The following is a 15,500-nucleotide window of genomic DNA, read 5'->3' as shown; positions in this document are numbered from 1 at the left end:
CATTTGCCCTAGCAGCACATCAGCTTCCAAAGACAGTGAAAAATGGTAGTTCTAGCACTTCTGTTTTGGACAGCCTGGTCCACTGCAGCAACAGCAGTCTGAAGATATCTGGATATCTGAAGAACTCAGCAAGTTCAGTTGATTTTAATATGCTGCATTAGATGCTTTTCAACATAAGGGTCTTGATAAAATATTTGAAAGAAGCATTTTCTCCATCAATTATATTCTGACCAACTCATGCAGAATGACTTTGCCAAAACAACAGATCTATTTACTGGGTTGTACCTGTTTAACAGACTTTAACAGACATCAGGCATAAAACAGACAACAGGCATAAAAAGTATAATGACTTGGAATAGCAAAAGGAAAAAAATCAGTAACTACCATGAATGTTTGTGCTTCATCTCCTACCAGTCCAGCAATGGCTGAAACAGGCAAATCAGGACCATAGTATGAATCTTCACTATGAGAAACTGGGAAAAACAAATCCTTATGAGGACTCACAGACCCTTCTACATCAGGGAGTTTCACAGGGCTGTGAAAAAGCAAGAGACCATGTCAGAGGAGAAGCAATGTTATAAATAGTAAATGCTGATACAAAATGGACAAGCATGTTGTCAAAACTTTGAGACACCAACTCAGATAATGGGCTTTACCTCCACATGAGTAATGGAGGATTGTTGTACGTAATTATTCTACATGGCACATACCATTTCACTGAAATGGAATAGTAACTCCACTACAAAAGAAGAATGTTTCTAACTGGCAGAAATGGATTGCCATGTTGTAGCTTCTGTGTCTCTTCTTGTTGCCTTGTATAAACAAGTGTTCTGTGTTACTGTAATCAACCAGAATTAATAAAATGTTGTATATGCTGTAAGGATTCGTGCTCAATGTTTATTCAGAGAGAGTTTATTGGTGATGAAAAAGTAGTAGTAGTAGTATGTGCCTCTTACACTCTGGTGTCTGAGTGCTGTCACAATGCAGGAGTTAAGGATTCTATAGTTTACAAACTATGTTGATTTATGACTTTGAAAAAAAATGTATGTGAAATAAACAGTTCTCAGTGGAGGTTTAACTTCCCCTGAATGGAATGAAAAGTGAAGAAAAAGGAGTAGATTACGTATTCTCACATGTGTACTCTATAATGACAAAAGGCAAAAAAGGCTGCAGTATTCTTTTCAGATCTCAAATTAAGGCCTTGTCTACACATTCACTGGCATAACTGGGTCAGCGACAGCATGTTGGTTACATTTATAGCTAATAAGATGTAATACACTTGGGAATTGTAGAGTAGCTGCCACTGACACAGCATAGGTGTTATACTTCAAGAACTCCAACCTGAATGATAAATACTACTTTTATACCAGACTCACAAAACATTTTAGCATAAATAAAGTCTAGGTTTTCTGTGCTCAGTGATTCCACCAACAGAGCCACACCCTCTGGACCTGTAAATTTGCCATGCAAGCTGGAAATCGCACAGAAAACTGATACTGCTTTTGCTCTAATTTGTGATTACAACATCTTGTTTAACCATGCTTACCAGGAAGGAACTTGATCCACATTTGGTGGTTTCATAACTACAAAAGCAATGCTCCACATGCAGGGAAGCAGTTCAAGAACTACTTTAATTCAGTTTTGCAGCTTTTGATAGAGGTTACCAAAGCAGCTGATTAGTATTAGCTAAGAAATTAAATAATGAATTCACATGATTTAGCAATTACCAATTGCAATTGCTCAGTGAACTGCATCGGATTAACAGATTGCAAATAGATGTAGGTTGCTAGTCTTAGGTATTAAAATATACTTCTAGATTTTTCTCATAACCTGAGGGGTGTTCCACTTACTTTAGCTTAAGGTGATGCTCGTCGTTATTCCTTTCAATATACCAGACAATAACGGAGCTCTCATTAACAGAACACAGTTGTTGCCAATTCATAGGGTTAAAACTTAAGGAGGTCACTGTTACCCCTGGCTGAGACTCACTGCACAGGAGAATATTTTCTTGCCAGTTCCTTCATTAAGGAGAGTAAAAGAAAATCCATTAAAGAAGTAAAAACATTCAAGCCAAAGGTCTGGTTGTGATTATGACTGACAGTCGAGATCAAGTTTGGAAAACACGGGCTTTGCCAGTGACAAAAAAATGTCTGCCGACAAAAAAGTTAGGTCCTCTTAAGAATGAAAAGGAGGTGCCTAATAAGCCACACATAAAATCATTATTACTGCAAATAGCATAATAATTTTGAAAGCTGACATTTTAGAAACATTATCATACCCTTCCTTTTGTGAAAAGACCAACCAAGTCAAGAGACATGGCCTTTTTTCCATCGCTTCCACAGGTCACTACTTGACTAGGCCCAAAGAATTAACTCTTCCGCACCCTGGACCTCAGCCTTGCTTTTCCAGTCCATAAAATAGTGATTATAAATGCTTGCAGGCTTGCAGCTGGGAGGTGTTATAATTAGGAAGTAAAAACCAGTCAGCCTGCAATTACCTATGGATGAGTTACTCTGGTAATCCAGTAATTGTGTTGCGAATGCAGACATAGAAGCTATGGCTACATTAACTAAGTTGAGCACAAAATGGGGCAGAATTTGTATAGGACTGTTATGTATAGCTGACAGAAGCCTAGGAATCTGCTTTCCAATGACTTTTCTTTTGTCCAGCATAGCCTGTTTTCTGTTACCACCATCTAGTTTGCTTATTTCTCCATTATCTAGATTAATTCTTGACTGTATTTTCATTTCTGGGTGCTGTCCAAGAACTGGCCGTCATCATTTGAAGAATATCACTAAAACTTTTCCTTAATTTCTTGGACAGTATCTCTGACTGTTAATCTAAATAACATTTAGAGCTTTAAGTTCTGTCACTACCGCGGAGAGGAAAAAACACCTAAAATGCATACACTGCTGTAAATGGATTTACTATAATCCTGTTGTTCTGGCCTCTAACAGATTCACCCCCTAGAAGCAGATCAGGATGCAAGACAATGGTTATTACTGATGGCACAAAGTGACAACCATTCACACACACAGAGTAATACTCATTAACATTACAGAAAGCTGTAAGCTGCTGTTCTGACTTAAAAAGATATCACTGTAGTAGCTTTCTCTCAAGATCTGTCAGCGTGTTCTTTTCTCATACTTCACAAACAGTGCCAACGTACTCTTATAGTAGATAATATATTAAGATTTGAAACTACATGGTACATGCATCTGAAAAAGCATCTGGCATTAAGCCTCTCCTTTGAACAGAAAAGAATAAATATCTAGGGATAAAATGCCTCAGATGAAAAACAGCTTTTTCTTATCCACAAGCTTCCTATATTTTGAGACTGACTTAATTTTCAAAACATTTCTTATACCTCTGACTCCAGCACAGGAACGTTGCAATCATCATGCTGTTGTGACACATTTAAGAGTGCTAAACACTGAGATTTCTTTCATCTGTCCATATACATTTTTACAACAAATGCAAAAATGAAGGTACTGATCCCACAGTAAATTTTCACACTTCTGTTCAAGTTATTATAATGTCTAAGTTTAATACTGTAAGGTAATTTTATTTTGTTCCAAAATTGTTTCTGACGGGTATCTAGGATGGGCTTTTTAATGAAAATTAGTTGCAGATAGTCATGATTCAAATAGGTTTAAATTGCCTGGCCTTGGAAGCTGCCACCACTGTAAAACATGTAAACGTTTATAAACATTTTCATTTTAATGAATAATCTAGAAAAAATTAGCAAGATGGTGGGGGGCTGTGTAAGTGCATACAATGGCCATGTCATTTCTACTCTGATAATCATGTAAGCTCTTCAGGCTAGTGAGGCCATCTTGTTGGTTTCAACTGTGACACAGAGACATCCTTCCTGAATGAATACATACATTCAGAGTTCAAAGTAAACTTGTAAACTTTATTCTTCTTCATAGGGGATAAAGAAGAGGCATCTGTAAAAGTATCTATCATCACTACTAAATGTCTGGAGTTTGGGGAGGTGTTGCTTCTTCACTGATCATTGTACAAGAAAGAGTCATCATTAAATTGTACAGACTATTCCTTACACGTCCTGGCTTGACTTCATCCTACTCCACCCTCCCCATTTGTTTTGAAGCTTGTTGGCAACGGAGGCAAGAGCAGGATTATATTTTTACACAATAATTAAAAAAATAAATATATTCTTCCCTGTATTTGCACTGTATTATATAATATTTATTTTCATGACAATGAACAGAAAATGATGATCTAAGCCAGTGACTCCTGGCTGTGTAGCCACTGGACAAAATTAGAAGATCAAGCACAAGTAACTAAGAGAACCAGTGAATGGTCCAGGGGGATAAAAAAATAGAATGTCCCCTTGTTGGTAGACATTTTCTCTTTCACAAACAGCAAGGTACTTGACTTCCAAGGGTGAACAGATTATTAGATGGTGCTGAAGACCTTAGAAATACTTCAAAACACAACATTTAAAAAGTAGAAGACAGCTGTAGCAAAGTAACAGTCATTCTGACCAGTGGCTACCAATGCTAGAAACTAAACAGCAAGTTTGGTCCAGAATGTTTGCAGACAACGATCAATTAGACCAAAAAAAAAAAGGGGGGGTGGGGGGGTGGGGGGGGTAAAGGTAATCAGTGTATCTTCCATATTTGTTAATCTATGTTAAAACAGCACACACACAAAAAGATTAATTACATGTAAATGGAATTAGAGATTATGTTTTATACTCTTACCATATTGAAAGAATGAATTCTGGGATTGAAGAGTAACTGGCTAGATATGGGCCTGTGAAACTAAATGCAAGTAAGGTGTAGTCCAGCTGAGCATTGCCTGAAATATAAAAATAAACAGCATGGTCTTTAATTGCCCTGGATTGTATTGTATACTACCACAGAGAGAAGACTCTTCTCAGTTCACTTTAACTTTTCAAAGATGTTCTTCAGGCCTCTGATTCCTTTGCTTTAATCCAGATTATTGTTGTCATTTGATCATCACTTCAGGCTCAGTGATCTTAAAGGTCTTTGCCAACCAAACCAATTATGAGATTCTACAGAAATGTTCCCTTTGTATCACTGCTGGGAATTTATTTTTCTGTCTTTTTTTTTTTTTCAAATAATACCTTCAATTTGTAAAGTATTTTTCCCCAAGTACCCTGAAATCCTTTGTAGTCCTAATTTCATTCATATATAGGAAATAAGCAAGTGGTGTGATCCTTATACAAATGGCAAGGAAACTGAAACAGGGACAAGGCAAGCAACTTAACTAAGGAAAGGAATGTTAGAATAAACCAACTAATTTATTAGAATAAACCAAACCAGGTTGGAAGAGACCTTCAAGATCATCGTGTCCAACCCATCAACCAATCCAACCCACCCAAACAGCTAACCCATGGCACCAAGCACCCCGTCAAGTCTCCTTCTGAACACCTTCAATGACGGCGACTCCACCACCTCCCCGGGCAACCCGTTCCATAGCGCAATCACTCTTTCTGTATAGAACTTCTTCCTAACATCCAACCTGAACCTCCCCTGGCGCAGCTTGAGACTGTGTCCTCTTGTTCTGGTACTGGGTGCCTGGGAGAAGAGACCATCATCAGCCTGTCTACAACCTCCCTTCAGGTAGTTGTAGAGAGTGATAAGGTCACCCCTAAGTCTCCTCTTCTCCAGGCTAAGCAGCCCCAGCTCCCTCAGCCTCTCCTCATAGGGCTTGTGTTCCAAACCCCTCACCAACTTTGTTGCTCTTCTCTGGACTCGTTCCAGCAAGTCAACATCCTTCCTAAACTGAGGGGCCCAGAACTGGACACAGTACTCGAGGTGTGGCCTAACCAGTGCAGTGTACAGGGGCAGAATGACCTCCCTGCTCCTGCTGGCCACACTGTTCTTGATGCAGGCCAGGATGCCATTGGCCCTCTTGGCTGCCTGGGCACACTGCAGGCTCATGTTAAGCCTACCATCAACCAGCACCCCCAGATCCCTCTCTGCCTGGCTGCTCTCTAGCCACTCTGACCCCAGCCTGTAGCACTGCATGGGGTTGTTGTGGCCAATGTGCAGAACCCGGCATTTGGATGTGTTAAATCTCATGCCGTTGGATTCTGCCCATCTGTCCAGCCTGTCCAGGTCTCTCTGCAGAGCCTCTCTACCCTCCAGCAGATCAACTCTTGCCCCCAGCTTGGTGTCATCAGCAAATTTACTGATGATGGACTCAATGCCCTCATCCAGATCATCAATAAAGATGTTAAAGAGCACAGGGCCCAGCACTGATCCTTGGGGCACACCACTAGTGACTGGTTGCCAGCTGGATGTGGCACCATTCACCACCACTCTCTGGGCTCGGCCCTCCAGCCAGTTCCTAACCCATCGCAGTGTGCTCCCGTCCAAGCCATGGGCTGACAGCTTGGCCAGCAGTTTGCTATGGGGGACGGTGTCAAAGGCCTTGCTGAGGTCCAGGTAGACTACATCAACAGGCCTCCCCACATCCACCAGGCGGGTCACCTGATCATAGAAGGAGATCAGGTTGGTCAGGCAGGACCTGCCCTTCCTAAATCCATGCTGGCTAGGCCTGATCCCTTGGCCATCCTGTAAGTGTTGTGTTATTGAACTCAGGATGACCTGTTCCATGATCTTGCCTGGCACTGAGGTCAGGCTGACAGGCCTGTAATTCCCTGGCTCATCCAACCGGCCCTTCTTATGGATGGGCACCACGTTGGCCAGCTTCCAGTCCTCTGGGACCTCGCCAGTGAGCCAGGACTGCTGGAAAATTATGGAGAGTGGCTTGGCCAGCTCATCTGCCAGCTCTCTCAGCACCCTAGGATGAATCCCATCTGGTCCCATGGACTTGTGGGGATCCAAGCTGCTAAGGAGAGTTCCAACTACCGCCTCATGGAACATAGGGAAACTGTGCAGCTCCCTGGCTCCTTCTGCTAGCTCTGCAGACCAGCTGTCAGGAAGACGTTCTGCCCTTCTAGTAAAAATTGAGGCAAAGAAGGTGTTAAGTATCTCTGCCTTTTCCTTATCCTTGGTTACAATGTTCCCCTCCGTATCCACCAAGGAGTGGAGGTTTTCCTTCCCCTTCCTCTTACTATTATTGTATTTATAGAAGGACTTTTTGTTGTCCTTCACAGTAGAGGCCAGTTTAAGTTCCAAGTGTGCTTTTGCCTCCCTAATTCTCTTCCTACAAGACCTAGCAACATCCTTAAACATTCTGTGGGTTGCCTCCCCTCGCTTCCAAAGGTGATACACCCTCTTTTTTTCCCTCAGTTCCATTAAAAGTTCATGAACCATCCAGGCTGGCCGTCTGCCCCGGCGGCTCATCTTCTGGCACATTGGCACAGCCTGTCCCTGAGCCTTCAACAATTCTTCATTGAAGTAGGTCCAGCTCTCCTGGACCCCTTTGTTTTTAAGGACTTTATCCCAAGGAACCCTCTGAATTAGTTCCTTGAGTAACCCAAAGTCTGCCCTCCGGAAGTCCAGAGTGGAGGTCTTCTTGCCGCCCCTCTTGGCTTGACCAAAAACCGAGAATTCAATTATCTCGTGGTCACTGGACCCCAAACACCCTCCAACCACCACATCACCCACCAGCCCTTCCCTGTTGGTGAAGAGGAGGTCAAGCATAGCCTTGCCCCTGGTAGGCTCTCGCAGCACCTGGGATAAGAAGCTGTCCTCCATGCATTCTAAAAACCTTCTAGACTGTCTCCTCTCTGCTATGTTGAGATCCCAGCAGATGTCAGGCAGGTTGAAGTCACCCATGAGAACAAGGTCCGGAGATCTTGAGACAGCCCTAAGCTGCCTATAGAATGCTTCGTCAACATCTTCCTCCTGGTTGGGTGGTCTATAACAGACTCCAACCAGGGTGTCTGCCCTGCTGGTCTTCCCTCTAATTCTTATCCACAAGCATTCAACCCGATCATCCCTAATCTCCATCTCAATGGCATCTAGTGTCTTTCTGATGTACAGGGCCACCCCTCCACCCCTTCTTCCTCGCCTGTCTCTCCTGAAGAGCTTGTAACCGTCAATTGCAGCGCTCCAGTCGTGTGAGTCGTCCCACCACGTCTCTGTGATGGCAACTATATCATAATTTTCCTGCTGCATCAAGGCTTCCAGCTCCTCCTGTTTGTTACCCATGCTTCGTGCATTAGTGTACATGCACTTCAGCTGGGCTGCTGGTTTCACCTCCAACTCTAGCTTGTCGCCCCCAGACTCTTGTCTGAGAGGACTCTCTTCAGCCCCTTCCCCCTTCGAAACTAGTTTAAAGCCCTGTCTATGAGACCCGCCAATTCCCTACCCAGGATTTTTTTATCTTTGGGGGACAGTCCGTTCTCATATACAGTGATCTTTCCCCTTCTCTGGGACAGATGTACTCTATCTGTTGTCAGCTGGCCTGGTGCAGTGGAAAGTTTCCCAATATCAAAAAACCCAAAATTCTTTTGACTGCACCAGCCTCTAAGCCACTTGTTAACTATAGCTGCTGACCTGTTCCTTACTGTATTCCCTCCTGCAATTAAAGGTATTGATGAAAAAATTATTTGTGCCCCTGACCCCTCAACCAGGTCTCCCAGGGCCCTGAAGTCATCTTTGATAGCCCTGGGAGTTCTGGTTGCAACATCATCATTCCCTAACTGCATAACTAGTAAGGGGTAGTAGTCAGAGGGCTGTACCAGTTTAGGCAGCCTACTGGTAACATCATTAACTTGGGCTCCTGGCAGACAACAGAGTTCCCTATGAGATGGGTCAGGCCGACATATAGGGCCCTCCATTCCCCTCAGAAGGGAATCACCAATAACAACTACCCTCCTCTTTTTATTGAGGGAACAGGTCCTGATGCCAGCAGAAGACTGTTTGACCTTAGGCTGCTTTGCCTTAGGCTGTTTAATCTTAGGCTGCTTAGCTTTAGGGAGAACCCCAGATGGTGTGTCCTCCGGCATCAGGACCACCTCACCCTCAATTTCCAGTGCTCCATATCTGTTTTCTAAGAGCAGTGGGGAAGGTGAGGGGAGGCAAGGAGGTTTAACTTTGCGTCTTTTGAGAGTAACCTGCGTCCATTCACCTCTGCTTTTTGAATAACCAGCCTCTGCTGGGGGAGCCTGCAGAGCCTGCTTACTCCCATTCAACTCTTTCCTCTTCTGATTCTGATTCACCTCTTTCCTCCTCTGGTCCATCTCCTTCCTCCTCTGGTTCATCTCTTTCCTCCTCTGGTTCATCTCTTTCCTACATTTCCTTACATTTCTAAGGCTAGCAAACTTATCCCTCAGTCTGGCCACCATATTAAGTAGATAGTCAACCTGCTCACACCTTATACAAGAGTTGCCCCCACTACCCTGCGTCTCAAGGGCTAGGCTCCAGCATTCTCTACAGCCAGATACCTGGACAGCTACCTGCTTCTGTTCTACCTCCGTCTGGGTCGACACTGATTTTTTAAGGGAGATTTTGCTGCGAGTTACAACCATGGCTGTCCCTGGCCACAGCACCTACTGCCAATTTAAAAACAAAAACAAAAACAAAAACAAAAAAAAAAAAAAAAAAAAAAAAAAAAGGGCGGCGCGTGAGCGTACAGGAGAACACGGGCTGCCCGACGAAGTGACCCCCCCGAGCCGCAGCAGAGCCTTTTAAATTCAGCCGCTCCCGCCGCTGGGACCACGAGTCTGACCACGTGAAAGAGCGGCTGCTCCTTCCCCGCGGCTAAAAACTCGGCAGCGATGGCGATTCCCGCAGCCCGAAAAGGAGAGCAGCGGCTGGTCCCCGGCGGTTGCTGGTCTGGGTGCTGTCTCGAGGAAGCTGCCCGACGAAGTGAACCCCCCGAGCCGCAGCAGAGCCTTTTAAATTCAGCCGCTCCCGCCGCTGGGACCACGAGTCTGACCACGTGAAAGAGCGGCTGCTCCTTCCCCGCGGCTAAAAACTCGGCAGCGATGGCGATTCCCGCAGCCCGAAAAGGAGAGCAGCGGCTGGTCCCCGGCGGTTATGAGGCTGACAAAAATATACATTAGATCCCAGACTCTCATATCTGAGATTTCTCAACACAACTTTTGGCCGTGTGGGAGTCCACTGCAGTTCAATTTGTTTTTGTTATTCTGATTATATTTTCCTAACATGAGGCCCATCTAGTTCCAATTTCCCTCTCCCACCCCCCCAATTTTTTTGTATTGTCATATTTCTCCATAGCTTGAGACCAACTGAAAAAGGGTGCAGTAGACACTTCCTCCCACTGCTTTCCATGCATCTTGTCATGAGGCAGTCTCCTGTCCCACTGTTTTTCAAGTCTACTCAAAAACCCCTCCAAACTTTAGAAAGTGGGTAAGCTAAGTATTGGTTTAATGAAATAGTGACAGGAAGAGTTACCACATTATTACCTTTTAATTCTGTCAGTTTACTGAGTTCTGGAAAAGCGTAGATATATATGATGGGATTCAGCTTGCGGTCTGAAAAGGCCAGCACTTGAGCATTCCCATTGGCTGCAAAGGCTCCCACCTGGCCAGTCTGACACTGCAGCACTGTAGTCTTCTTTGTTTCAATGTCCAGGAAGAGGATGTAATTACCACAGGGGTAGCAGGCAGTTTGATTGTCGATGAAACTGAAATTCTTGTTTGAGAATCCCTGAACCCAACTTAAGAAAGAGCAATTGAATGTTAAAACATTAATCAAGGACACATATTTCTCAAAACACTATGAAAAGGGGAACCTTGCAGCCAAAATTACACTGAAGTCACGTGTGGGATGTTAGACATCCTCACAGCAATGTTGCAAAGCCACAGTAACTTCAAGATTTAGCATTATAAATCATTCAGTTTCCAAATACCCAGGGTCTACCTTACCCTGAAAAAAAGACTGTTATAAGAACATAGAGAAATGCTTAAATGTCTTTCATTTATTGCTAACAATCAAGTTAGCCAGTTCACAGACTCTGCTTTTGCACTCAGGTATCATAGTAATAGAGTATACTTTTATTCTGAAAGAATTACTCAAGTGCAATCTATGCTGGGGACCCAACTCTATTTGCTTAACTATTTTTACACTTCCACAGTTCATCTCATTGTCATGAAATAACAAATACAAAGGCATGGCTTGTGTTTATATGAACCTAACCAGGAGGACTGTTCTGCTTTAAAGATACCAGTACTTGACATGTTAAAACTTTGGAATGTAAACAGGATGTGTTACGCAAGGACTGAAAAAAATTACTCAAGAGGAGTCAGCTTATGAATTTACAATGGTTCAACAAAGTCATAACTGCCTGCAGATTTTCTTACTTTCAGAAAGTGTGTGAATAAACATCAGGGTCCGCTTAGCAAGGGGAGTTGCATTTAACCCATAGGTGAAGATGTCTCACTAAGCCAGATTAAACTGTTGGTACCATGGCAGAATTTTCAGCAGTGTAACAGATACCCTCTGTGTACAACACTGCTGTTAGCAACTTCTCTTCTAATTTATATTCAGAAACTTTATATCTCTTCTCTTCTTTCAAATGTGAGAACTTGACTAGAAGAGACTTTGTTCTCTGCAATTGCAAGCAGCGTTTTTACTCTTTTCACGAACATGAGTCAGTCATAAGATAGGTCAGCTGCTGATCCTCTGTACTGTTCCTCTTCACTAGAAAGAGGGCAGTAAGAGTAGCCAGAGGGGAGTGAAAGCACACTGAGCACGTGTTCCTGCAGGCAAACTGAACACCATGGCAACAAAAAGGAGACATTTTAGCAGATGAATATTTTTCTGGATCTTTTACACAAGAACTAGATGTACACTGTACAATGGAACATAAGGCAACCTGTATGAACAAAGTTACAGGACCAGCTCTATTTTTTTTCCAAGAATAAGAGCATTCTGATCTCGATCAGTGGAAATGGTTTATTTGTAACTTGTGTCGAAGAGATAAAATAAAATCTAGAAAAGGTGTATGCAGGGATATAAGTGAATTGAATTTGGCACACTTTATCATCCTTACACAACCAGTAAATGCTTAAGGGGTCAAGGATTCAGGCCATTATCTGCTGTCAGGTTTGATTGGTCCAGCCCACAGTGACTCATGCAATTAGCCATGATTCCCTCACGTTTCCTATGCTCTGTCTCCAGTTCTGTATTAATACTGTCAGAAGTATTTCAGTCATAAACTTTGCCAATCAGTGAAAAGTAAATGGGGCAAAGCAATGAGAGTAGCTTGGAAGTTTCCCTACACAAGACTTTGCCACTGAAAAATGCTAGTTCATACAAAAGAACATATATGAAACCATGAGTTTCATCAAAATTCTGTATTTTCTGCTGACACAAGTATTCCAACTGCCATAATTTTCTTCTAAAAGGCAAACTTTAATTTCTTTCTTTTTTAAATGGAAATAGGCTTTGCTTCACATTCAAAAGGGCTAAATTTATTACTTATTTAGTTAGTCTGGATTATATGTTTCTCCTACTACTAGAAAAAATTACTAAATCAAGTAATATTCTTTCTGCTAAAATATGTTGAACTCATAATTATATTGCTCTGTGTCCCATAGTAGCCATAAATGTTGATGAAACAGCTGAAACACAACAGGTAAGGAAGTTTAGCCATCTGCCCCATTACACAGAAACGATGTCTAAATACCCTAGATTACTGTGAAAGTCTCAAATAAGGTGTGAGAGGAAGAGCTCAATTAACCTACAGCTCCTATTTGTTCAGAAGCAAAAAGCAAGCTGTTGGATTACCAAGAGCTCTGGAAGAAATACATTTTTTTCCTGTAACGTAGTGTGGATTACGTTTGTTGGAAATGCAAAACTCAGCATTTCTGAGATGCAGGCTAAGATGCTGAGAAAGAAAGGCCAGAGTACAGGACTTATCAAGAAAATGAAGGGCCATGGTAGAAGATGATGGCGGTGGGATTTAGGGCGTACAGAACAGGCAGGGAAATTCTAGAGGTTGAAATAATCTGGGCAAAATGAAAAAGAGAAATGACCATGAACAGAACTAAACTGTAAGGGTTCAACAGGCCAGGTACTGAGTAGAAAAGCATGCTCTTGAGAGTTCATCAGGATTGCATGCTCCCAGAACCACTACAGAGGAAAAGACAATTCATACCATGCTTACCAACTTGTCAAGCTCCATGTTAAAATTAGTCAGGGTTGCTTACTCTTTTTAAGTGCCTCCCTGTGCTAAATGCAGAAAACCTAGGTTTCTTCTAAACCCACCAAAGGCTCACTCCCTGATATATGCTGCAGCACCTGCGCTGCTTTCCCTCTCCCTCCGTCCTCTGCTGTCCTAACACAGACCCATAGCACAGCAGCCTCCTTTCCTTTCCCTGTTAGTCCCGCTCTATTCTTTGACGGCTGCAGGAGCTGACCCAGGGTGACAGGGGCTAAGCCCCGGGAGCACAGGAAAGGACAGAGGGCACCCAGCTGGGGCCAAGTGGCTCAGGAGTGTGTGGCGTGTATGGAGCCCCGAAGAGCGCGGGCTGTCCTCATCGGCCCCCACCTCACTTCCAGCGCGCTCTCCTCGGCCGAGGAGCAGCAACAGCCTTCCGAAGCCTCAGCGAGAGGCTCCATCCGCTCCACACCAGCGGCCTGTGTACACCCGTCCCTAGGAACAAGAACGGCCTCAGCGATTAGCTGATACAACACCGCCCGCCAGGATTCAAACGGAGCGCTGATTGGCCTGCTCCGGGGCGCAAACTAACCAATGAGCGCGGGAAGGTTTGTAAAGCTCCAGCAGGGTGACGGAGCAGGGTGAGAGGTTTCTGTACTGTTCCCTGGTTACGGGCACGCAGGCACGGGTTCGTGCCTAATGGGTCACTCTGCTTCTGAGCTACTGAGTTCTGTGGCCTTTAACCTGGGTAATTACCGCTTGGGTTAGGCACCGTGCGTTCCTTCCCTGGGCCATCCTGTACGTCCTGGATGGAGCTGTATGCTTGCTGCCTGTTCCAGTGATGTCTGGCCTTACATTTACTGAGACAACTAGATCTGTTCTTCTGTCATACCTTGTGGCCTTCCTTTCACTGCAGTTCTTCTTGAGATGTGTAAGACAAGTGGTTCTGAAGCTTTGAAGTGAGAGCACTGGTTAGGCCACACCTTGAGTACTGTGTCCTGTTCTGGGCTCTTCAGTTTAGGAAAGATGTTGACTTGCTGGAATGTGTCCAGGGAAGGACAACAAAGCTAGGGAGGGGTTTGGAGCACAGCCCTGTGAGGAGAGGCTGAGGGAACTGGGGTTGTTTAGCCTGGAGAAGAGGAGGCTCAGGGAAGACCTTACTGCTGTTTACAATTACCTGAAGGGAGGTTGTAGCCAGGTGGGGGTTGGTCTCTTCTCCCAGGCAACCAGCACCAGAACAAGAGGACACAGTCTCAAGCTGCACCAGGGGAGGTTTAAGCTGCATGTGAGGAAGTTCTTCACAGAAAGAGTGATTGGCCATTGGAATGGGCTGCCCAGGGAGGTGGTGGAGTCACCATCACTGGAGGTGTTCAGGAAGAGACTTGATGGGGTGCTTGGTGCCATGGTTTAGTTGATTAGATAGTGTTGGGTGATAGATTGGACTTGATGTCAAAGGTCTTTTCCAACCTGGTTAATTATATTCTATTCTAATACAGGTACAGTCCTTCTGTATACCTTTTAGCATGGTAAGACAGTGAGAGTCTCCAAGTATTTTAACAGTAGAATTAGCAATAACAGCTCAAATTACTTTCTTGGATTATTACTACTGTGCTGTACTGTGGCAGTATGTGCTTTTTGCAATGCTGCTATGTACTCACAGTGCTAGGGAGCAATGACAGGGAGTGGCACTCCTGTCCAGAGGCAGCAGGACAAGCCTGAACCTTCCCTCTTGTCTCCACACATGCTCTGTATGGCATGCAAACCCAAGATAGGTGAGGAAATGCATGTTTTTCCTGTGGTGTCTTTGAGGGACTATTGTTGCATGCATCTTGAGATGCTGCTTTGAGCTCCTATTTGCCTGTCTCTGGCCTATGACTCGACAGATTGTCTGTGTCCTTAATCACTAAAAGAAGCCTCAAATGACTTTCCTCTTTTTTCATGACCCAAAATTTTGCTGAATCTTTCCTAGGGGCAGACACTCAGGGGAATGACAAATAAAGATTTATTTGTTTGTTTTAATTGGGAAAGAATTTTAAGATTGAGTCCAACCATTATCTAGCTCTACCAAGTCTGGTATTCAACTGTGTCCCACAGCTTCACAGTTGTGCCCTGACACTTTTTTTCTTTAATGGAAAATGACATCTTATTTACAGCTTCTGTTTTGCTAAGTCATGGTAGGCTTGCACAAGGAAGTTACCACTCCTTTCACTGCTGGGCTGCATAATCAAACAGCAATGACTTTGCAAAAATCATATTCTATTCACATGGATAATGGTGTCAGGTTCATGGTCCTTTTACTACTGGCCATCTCAGTGTTTGCCTGACACAGAGATCACCACTGAAAATGTTAGTCTTTGTGACTTGATGCCCAAGGCCCAACTCCAGTGACAGAACCAAAACAAAAGTCACCCGCAGGCAAGACTTCCCACTGTGCAAGCATGGTTCCACTAACGAGACTGGAG

At 43.8% G+C, this 15,500-nt stretch overlaps 1 protein-coding gene across 3 annotated transcripts in view; it reads right to left on the bottom strand.

The window, feature by feature from the left end:
• Positions 1-13,520, bottom strand: part of CFAP43 (cilia and flagella associated protein 43) — a 64,823-nt gene extending 51,303 nt beyond the window's left edge. For all 3 annotated transcript variants that reach the window (XM_068139415.1, XM_068139416.1, XM_068139417.1), the window contains exons 1-5: positions 13,429-13,520; positions 10,340-10,593; positions 4,731-4,827; positions 1,851-2,018; positions 385-535 (exon numbers count right to left, since the gene is read on the bottom strand). In XM_068139415.1, coding sequence (XP_067995516.1) covers positions 385-535; positions 1,851-2,018; positions 4,731-4,827; positions 10,340-10,593; positions 13,429-13,499 — 741 coding nt within the window. In that variant the 5' untranslated portion in view covers positions 13,500-13,520. The remainder of the gene's footprint in view (positions 1-384; positions 536-1,850; positions 2,019-4,730; positions 4,828-10,339; positions 10,594-13,428) is intronic.
• Between the last annotated feature and the right edge of the window lie 1,980 nt (positions 13,521-15,500).

The sequence above is a fragment of the Melanerpes formicivorus genome, unplaced genomic scaffold, assembly GCF_026170545.1.
Source record: "Melanerpes formicivorus ecotype bairdi unplaced genomic scaffold, bMelFor1.0.p_v2 SCAF_6, whole genome shotgun sequence".
NCBI classification, from domain to species: domain Eukaryota; kingdom Metazoa; phylum Chordata; class Aves; order Piciformes; family Picidae; genus Melanerpes; species Melanerpes formicivorus.
This window is presented reverse-complemented; position numbering and strand designations above follow the sequence as displayed.